The 9106-nt window shown below is 34.8% G+C and overlaps 2 protein-coding genes and 1 non-coding gene across 3 annotated transcripts; 2 read left to right on the top strand and 1 right to left on the bottom strand.

The window, feature by feature from the left end:
* Kpol_499p12 (1,3-beta-glucan synthase) lies at window positions 1-5700 on the top strand (the record flags this gene model as incomplete). Its single annotated transcript, XM_001643792.1, has 1 exon — window positions 1-5700. One exon carries the CDS (start codon window positions 1-3, stop codon window positions 5698-5700), a length of 5700 nt encoding a protein of 1899 aa, XP_001643842.1.
* A 431-nt stretch (window positions 5701-6131) lies between these two features.
* TIM21 (Tim21p) lies at window positions 6132-6845 on the bottom strand (the record flags this gene model as incomplete). The annotated part of the gene is made up of 1 exon (XM_001643791.1): window positions 6132-6845. One exon carries the CDS (start codon window positions 6843-6845, stop codon window positions 6132-6134), a length of 714 nt encoding a protein of 237 aa, XP_001643841.1.
* Window positions 6846-7210: 365 nt separating this feature from the next.
* Window positions 7211-7282, top strand: Kpol_499trna2. Its single transcript has one exon. It is a non-coding gene; the product is annotated as a tRNA-Arg (tRNA).
* Window positions 7283-9106: the final 1824 nt, after the last annotated feature.

Here is a 9106-nt window from a genome sequence, read left to right as displayed (position 1 = left end):
ATGTCATACAACAACAATAATATGGACAATATGGGTAATCCAGATGGTCATCCTCAAGATATGAACGGTATGGGTTATCCTCAAAATGATCAAGATTACCAAGGTCAAGCTTACGATGATTATGGTCAACCGATTTATCCTGATCAAATGCATCCTCAAGATGAATATTATGATCCAAATGCTATGAATGATCCATATTCCCAAAATCCAAATGGTCAAGGTTATTATCAACAACCTTACGAAAATCAAAATGCTGGTCAAGGCTATCCAGGCGATCAGTATTATGATCAACCTCAAATGCACCAAGATCCAGAAAATTTCTCAGATTTTAGTTCATACGGTCCTCCAGCTACTCCAGGCTACGATAACTATGGTAACATGGGTCAATATACTCCATCACAAGTTAGTTATGGTGATCCAAACTCATCGGGCACTTCAACACCAATTTACGGTGGCATGAATTATGATCCAAATGCTATCGCAATGACTTTACCAAATGATCCATACCCTGCCTGGACAGCTGATAATCAATCTCCTGTCTCTATAGAACAAATCGAAGATGTCTTCATAGATTTAACAAATAGATTTGGTTTCCAAAGAGATTCCATGAGAAATATGTTCGATCATTTCATGACTCTATTAGATTCAAGATCTTCAAGAATGTCCCCAGACCAAGCTTTATTATCGTTACACTCTGATTATATCGGTGGTGATACTGCCAATTATAAAAAATGGTATTTTGCCGCTCAATTAGATTTAGATGATGAAGTTGGTTTTAGAAATATGAACTTGAGTAAAGTTAAAAAGAAGAGAAGATTAATGAGAAAGAAAAATAAGAAGGCTCTGGAAGAGACAGCAGAAGACACAGAAGCTACTCTAAACCAATTAGAAGGTGACACCTCCTTAGAAGCTGCTGATTATAGGTGGAAGGCTAAAATGAATCAATTATCTCCTCTAGAAAGAGTTCGTCATATCGCTTTGTACTTACTATGTTGGGGTGAAGCTAATCAAGTTAGATTCACTTCAGAATGTTTGTGTTTCATCTATAAGTGTGCTTTAGACTATTTGGATTCCCCATTATGTCAGCAACGTACTGAGCCAATGCCAGAGGGTGATTACTTAAACAGAATTATCACTCCATTATACCGTTTCTTAAGAAATCAAGTATACGAGATCGTTGACAACCGTTATGTAAAGCGTGAAAAGGATCACAACAAAATTATTGGTTACGATGATGTTAACCAATTATTCTGGTACCCTGAAGGTATCTCTAAGATCGTTTTAGAAGATTCAACTAAGTTAATCGAAATTCCAATCGAAGAACGTTATTTGAGATTAGGTGATGTTACTTGGGATGACGTTTTCTTCAAGACTTTCAAAGAAACTAGATCCTGGTTACACATGGTAACAAACTTTAACAGAATTTGGATTATCCATGCTACCGTCTATTGGATGTATACCGCTTACAACGCTCCTTCTTTCTATACTAAGAATTATCAACAATTAGTGGACAACCAACCTTTAGCTGCTTATAGATGGGCAAGTGCTGCTTTAGGTGGTACTTTGGCTTGTGCTCTACAAATTGCTGCAACCGTCTGTGAATGGCTATTTGTTCCAAGAAACTGGGCCGGTGCTCAACATCTATCTCGTCGTTTTTGGTTTTTGTGTGGTTGTTTAGGTGTAAACTTAGGTCCATTGATTTTCGTATTTGCTTACGATAAAGATTACGTTTATTCTACAGCTGCTCATGCTGTCGCTGCCGTTACTTTCTTCATCGCTGTTGGTACCTTGATATTCTTTTCCATCATGCCATTAGGTGGGCTATTCACTTCATACATGAATAAGACTTCCAGACGTTACGTTGCCTCTCAAACCTTTACCGCAAACTTTGCTCCATTGCACGGTATCGATATGTGGTTATCTTACTTGGTTTGGGTTACTGTTTTCGCTGCTAAATTCTCCGAATCTTATTTCTTCTTGACTCTATCTTTAAGAGATCCAATTAGAATTTTATCTACCACAACAATGAGATGTACCGGTGAATTCTGGTGGGGTGATGTCATGTGTAAGCAACAACCAAAGATTGTTTTAGGTTTAATGATTGCTACCGATTTCTTATTATTCTTCTTAGATACCTACTTATGGTATGTTTTGGTCAACGTTATCTTCTCTGTCGGTAAGTCCTTCTACATGGGTATTTCTATTTTGACACCTTGGAGAAACATCTTTACTAGATTACCAAAGAGAATTTATTCTAAGATTTTGGCTACTACTGATATGGAAATCAAATACAAACCAAAGGTTTTGATCTCTCAAGTCTGGAATGCTATTGTTATCTCTATGTACAGAGAACACTTGTTAGCTATTGATCATGTTCAAAAGTTGTTATATCATCAAGTTCCATCTGAAATTGAAGGTAAGAGAACTTTAAGAGCTCCAACTTTCTTTGTTTCACAAGATGACAACAATTTTGAAACTGAATTTTTCCCAAGAAATTCCGAAGCTGAACGTCGTATTTCCTTCTTTGCTCAATCATTGGCTACTCCTATCCCAGAACCATTGCCAGTTGACAACATGCCAACATTTACTGTCTTAACTCCTCATTATGCTGAAAGAATTCTATTGTCTCTTAGAGAAATTATTCGTGAAGATGATCAATTTTCAAGAGTTACTCTATTAGAATACTTGAAACAATTGCACCCAGTTGAATGGGAATGTTTTGTTAAGGATACCAAAATTTTAGCTGAAGAAACTGCTGCTTACGACGGCAATGATGAAGACCCTGAAAAAGCAAATGCATTGAAATCCCAAATCGATGACTTGCCTTTCTATTGTATTGGTTTCAAATCCGCTGCTCCTGAATATACTTTACGTACTCGTATCTGGGCTTCTTTAAGATCCCAAACTTTGTATCGTACTGTTTCTGGTTTTATGAATTATTCAAGAGCTATTAAACTGTTATACCGTGTTGAAAATCCTGAGATTGTTCAAATGTTCGGTGGTAACGCTGAAGGTTTAGAAAGGGAATTGGAAAAAATGGCAAGAAGAAAGTTCAAGTTTTTGGTTTCTATGCAAAGATTGGCTAAGTTTAAACCACACGAATTGGAAAATGCTGAATTTTTGTTGAGAGCTTATCCTGATTTACAAATTGCGTACTTGGATGAAGAACCTCCTCTACAAGAAGGTGATGAACCAAGAATTTACTCTGCTTTAATTGATGGTCACTGTGAAATTTTGGAAAATGGCCGTAGACGTCCTAAATTCAGAGTTCAATTATCTGGTAATCCAATTTTAGGTGATGGTAAATCTGATAACCAAAATCATGCTTTGATTTTCTACAGAGGTGAATATATCCAATTGATTGATGCTAACCAAGATAACTATCTAGAAGAATGTTTGAAGATTAGATCTGTTTTGGCTGAATTTGAAGAATTAAGTGTTGAACAAATTAATCCATACGCTCCAGGTTTGAAATATGAAGAACAAAACAACAACCACCCAGTTGCTATTGTCGGTGCTAGAGAATATATTTTCTCCGAAAATTCTGGTGTTTTAGGTGATATTGCTGCTGGTAAGGAACAAACATTTGGTACTCTGTTTGCTCGTACGTTATCTCAAATTGGTGGTAAATTACATTATGGTCACCCTGATTTTGTTAATGGTTTATTCATGACAACAAGAGGTGGTGTTTCCAAGGCTCAAAAAGGTTTACATTTGAACGAAGATATTTACGCTGGTATGAATGCTATGTTACGTGGTGGTCGTATTAAGCACTGTGAATATTATCAATGTGGTAAAGGTAGAGATTTAGGTTTCGGTACAATTTTGAATTTCACAACTAAGATTGGTGCTGGTATGGGTGAACAAATGTTATCCCGTGAATATTACTACTTAGGTACACAATTACCAATTGACCGTTTCCTATCTTTCTACTATGCTCACCCTGGTTTCCATTTGAACAACTTGTTTATTCAATTGTCCTTACAATTATTTATGTTAACCCTTGTTAACTTAAATGCATTGGCTCACGAATCTATTCTATGTTTCTATAACAGAAATACTCCAATCACTGATGTTCTATATCCATGGGGTTGTTACAACTTCGCCCCTGCCATTGATTGGGTCAGACGTTATACTTTGTCCATCTTCATTGTGTTCTGGATTGCTTTTATTCCTATCGTTATCCAAGAATTGATTGAACGTGGTGTGTGGAAAGCTACTGTTAGATTCTTCCGTCATATCCTTTCTTTGTCTCCAATGTTTGAAGTTTTCGCCGGTCAAATATATTCTGCAGCATTATTAAGTGATTTAACTGTTGGTGGTGCTCGTTATATTTCAACTGGTCGTGGTTTCGCAACTGCTCGTATTCCATTTTCAATTTTATACTCTAGATTTGCTGGTTCAGCAATTTATATGGGTGCTAGATCATTGTTTATGTTATTATTCAGTACAATTGCTCATTGGCAGGCACCATTGTTATGGTTCTGGGCTTCCTTAAGTTCTTTAATGTTTTCTCCATTTGTCTTTAATCCTCATCAATTCTCTTGGGAAGATTTCTTCTTAGACTACAGAGATTTCATTAGATGGTTGACCAGAGGTAACAATAAGTACCACAGAAACTCTTGGATTGGTTATGTTAGAATGTCAAGATCTCGTGTTACTGGTTTCAAACGTAAGTTGATTGGAGATGAGTCTGAGAAGGCTGTTGGTGATGCCAGCAGAGCTCACAGAACCAATGTCATCATGGCTGAAATTTTCCCATGTGCTGTATATGCTGCTGGTTGTTTTGTTGCGTTCACATTTATCAATGCACAAACTGGTGTTAACCAAACTGATAATACTGATCCTACTGTAAACTCCTGTTTACGTATCATTATCTGTACTTTGGCTCCAATTGCTATTAACCTAGGTGTTCTATTCTTCTGTTTGGGTATGTCATGTTGTTCTGGTCCATTATTTGGTATGTGTTGTAAGAAGACTGGTTCTGTTATGGCTGGTATTGCTCACGGTGTTGCTGTGATTATCCATCTTGCTTTCTTCATTGTTATGTGGGTTTTCGAAGGTTTCAATTTTACAAGAGGTTTGCTAGGTACTATCACATGTATTCAATGTCAAAGATTGGTTTTCCAATGTATGACTGTTTTAATGTTGACTCGTGAATTCAAGAACGATCACTCCAACACTGCCTTCTGGACTGGTAAATGGTATGGTTCTGGTATGGGTATTTCTGCATGGACACAGCCAAGTAGAGAATTAACTGCTAAAGTCATTGAAATGTCAGAATTTGCAGCTGATTTCATTTTGGGTCATATTTTGTTATTCTGCCAATTACCAATCTTATGTATCCCACGTATTGACAGTTTCCACTCAATGATGTTATTTTGGTTGAAACCATCTCGTCAAATCCGCCCACCAATTTATTCATTGAAGCAAACCCGTCTGCGTAAGCGTATGGTTAAGAAATACATTAGTTTGTATTTCTGTGTTCTAGCTGGTTTTGCTGCCTGTATTATTGGCCCAGCTGTCGCATCTAGTCATGTTTCTGATAAATTAGGTAGTGGTTTAACCGGTGTAGCTCACAACTTATTCCAACCTAGAAATCAAAGCAACAATGACACTGGTCCAAGTTTCTCAACATTCAGCCGTGCATCAGATTATACATCCGCTCCAAAGTTGAAGACTTGGTCTACAATCAAATAGTCCTATCATGATTAATAAATTATTAAATTTACTTTTATTTTTATTCTTCAAGAGTACTCATTTTATTTCATACTTTATTGCACGGTTTGCCATAAAAAGGTTAGGTAATAGACTTGATAATTCTAACGTACTGGTTTACAAATTGGTCATTAGTGTAACTTTTAATTCTGTTCAGTATATAAGGTTCATGTATTTTAATATTTAAAGAAACGCACTATTATTTATGTTATCACATTTACAATTCTTACAACAAAAGTTAACTTCATAAAAGATACAGCATATTGCTATACTTATAAAATATTATGATAATGCATTAAACTATATACACAAATTATAAACTAGCATTGAATATTTGGTTTATAACTAACAAGATCAATGAAATAAGGGAATATTAGATAATTAAATCACGAGTAACTTCTGGTTGAAATGTACTATTGTTTTCTTGGACCCCAGTTAATCCCTAAAAAGCCTTTTGGTCTAACTATTCTATTAATTTTTGGCTTGATTAAGTAATATCTTTTTTCACCAGGAATATCAATATAAACACTAACAAAATCAGGTTGGTAACGTTTCTCTGATTCAACGGCTTCGATATGAACTAGCCCCATTTTTTGTTTTGATTCTACATGGAATCGCATTAGATAATGTTCTTTGCCATTTTTATCAATTCTTTTATTTGAAGCAATTGGTCTATTTCTGGTCCATTTATCATCTGCATATAATTCACCGTAAGCTTTTAAACGTTCTTTCTTATTATCAGTATCATCACATTGAAGTAGAGTCCTTACAATCTCATCTTTTTCGACTAGTGTTACAGCACGATTGAAAAGTTGAGTATCACCAGATGGTGAGAACAATTCAGTCAGAATCAAATAGATAACTACAGTTGAAATACCAGTGGCACCAATGACCAATGCACCGGATGCAGTAAATGTTGAGAATGATTTAATTCTTGTCCATAGAGGAATTTTTTTATCCTGATTGCCTTTCTTAGAATTAGCATTAGAATGAAAAGTCGAATAGTAAGTTTTATTAGTTGTACTTAATATTAGTGATCTTTGTAAAGCTGTTGAATATATTGGTTTAGCAATTACCTTTAAGCTAGTACCAAACTTTGGAGATCTTTTAAGAACTAAATTAATCATTATCAACTGGATAAATTTTTATCTGAAATGGCCAATACAAAAAAAATACGAAAAGTGAAGATAAAACAATTGTAAAACTTGCAATTAATAAGTAATCCTAACCACTTCTTGAAATATAATAATACTGGTTAAATGTATACATAGAGTAATAAGCTAGACAGTTAATTTATTACAGCAATTAATAATTGTAGATTTTAGGTAAATGGTTTTATTTTTCAAAACCTATTTTTAGTTTAATTTTTAATTTTTTTACTTTTTTAAAGGAAAAGGAAACCTTCAGAAAGAAGGGGAGAAAAGAAATAAATATTCATAAATATTACTGATAATGGTCAACAGCACAAAATAATTCAGGATGATTATTCGATGCCCGTTTAGTGCAATGGTTAGCATACATTTTTCCGGTGGATGTGATCCGGGTTCGAGTCCCGGGATGGGCTCAAAATTTAAAATCATATTTTTCAATTTTTGAATGAAGTAATCATAATGGTATTCTTGACGTTAAATTATGAACAAATAAGATAATATAGGATCACTAAGTTGTTTGAAGATTAATCTTATTGTTGAATTTATTTTTTTTTGCTTTTTATCTTGTTCCAATTTGTGTTTCTTCATCCTGTCATTTATGTAAAGCATAAATCAGTCTACAAAAAAAGGCCTATGAAGTTCTTTCCCCATATAAAATCAATAACAAGTGTATATAATAATTGATTATGGAAACCAATCTTCACAGTGAAACAGAAAAACTTGATGTGTACCCTGGCAGGGATAAGAAAAATAATATATATATATATATTAATTGTTAATTGTTAATTGTTAATTGTTAATTCTTACCCATGTAGAGAAAGAATATTTCTAAAACAAGTGAACTTAAAAGCAAAAACGACAAAGAAAACGAAAACAAAAATACAAATAAATGACAGTACAATCTGATACCAATATTGCTTGCAAGACAGAGATATAGGTATTTCGTAAACTGTAAGTGCCTGTTATTACCAGAATCAATATTTTAAAATAAGAATTGCGTAAGAGAGACAATAGCTACTGTACAAGATTAGTTAATTGTCCAAGGGAGAGAGAGACAAGCGAACAAAACAGAAATAGAAATAATAAGTGTAATTTAATTCTAATTTAGTCTTGTTATATCGAGTCCTATTCTCAACTGGGGATCGAATAATTACCACGTATCTTAACTTGTATAGTAATACTATTTTAACATTATCCAATCATTCTTTGTTCTATGATTAGTTAAAAATAAAGATAAAAATAAAAAAATAAAATAAAAAAACACAATATTAGTGGTAACCATCTGATCCCTGTTTTAATTAAGACTCTATTCGATCTGGTCAGTGTAAATGTGTTCTGTCCCAGAACAAGGTAGAACTAGAACCAGGGAGTGTACATTGGTTTTATGGAGAACTCTTCAACTAGTTTGACAGTATAAATCGAGTCGCTGAAATATAACCTATGGAAAGAACAATTTCAGAATAAAAGTAGTAACAAACACGTCTGAAGAGAATAGTATGGCATAGTTCAGTACACAACAAAATTGATGTATGTATGCCTCATTACCCTCAGTCAGATTGGAACGGCAGGTTAAGAGACAGTTAAGAAGTTTACGCTAAGTTCTAAATAGAGGAAAAGAAGTTCGAATACAAGAATAGTCTATGATTTCAAGTGACTGTTAAAAGTTTGGGTTTTTGTCAAAACACCCGAACACCCTCAAAGTTTGCTTTTCTGTTGACTTGTCGGATGGAAAAGCACGCATTTTGGAACCTTTGTTTGATTTTTTGCGTCAGAAAATGATGAGATGATAGAGGAGGATCATCGTAGGGCTGTTACTCTCGTCATTATTGCAATTGCAACTATAATTATTATCCATTGCTTGGATTCTCTCCTCTCTTGCTCTCTTTATACCATTTCCTCCAAGAAAAAGTCTTGTTCACCTACTGTCTTTCTGGCTTCGAGAGACATGTCTCTACAGCCAGGCTGGAAATAATGCCTTCGGCCGTTCGGGCTCTGGTGGGAAGCCAATAACTGTTCCTTCTAACTTCAGAAAGAAGTTGGAACAATTCATATCCAATCTCTGTCTAATGAACTAGTATTGTACTGTTAAGCTAGCCAACTCACTCCAAATCTCCCATTCCCACTCTCCCTGCCCAAAGCTCCCTCTCTGTATCTGAAAGGAAGTTAGCTTCATCCGTTGCTAAACTCTTCTTATCCTTCCACCATCGCCGTCTCTCTCTCTGTGTTTTTGCCGTTGT

Source organism: Vanderwaltozyma polyspora, genomic scaffold (genome assembly GCF_000150035.1).
Source record: "Vanderwaltozyma polyspora DSM 70294 KpolScaffold499 genomic scaffold, whole genome shotgun sequence".
Classification (NCBI taxonomy): Eukaryota; Fungi; Ascomycota; class Saccharomycetes; order Saccharomycetales; family Saccharomycetaceae; genus Vanderwaltozyma; species Vanderwaltozyma polyspora.
This window is presented reverse-complemented; position numbering and strand designations above follow the sequence as displayed.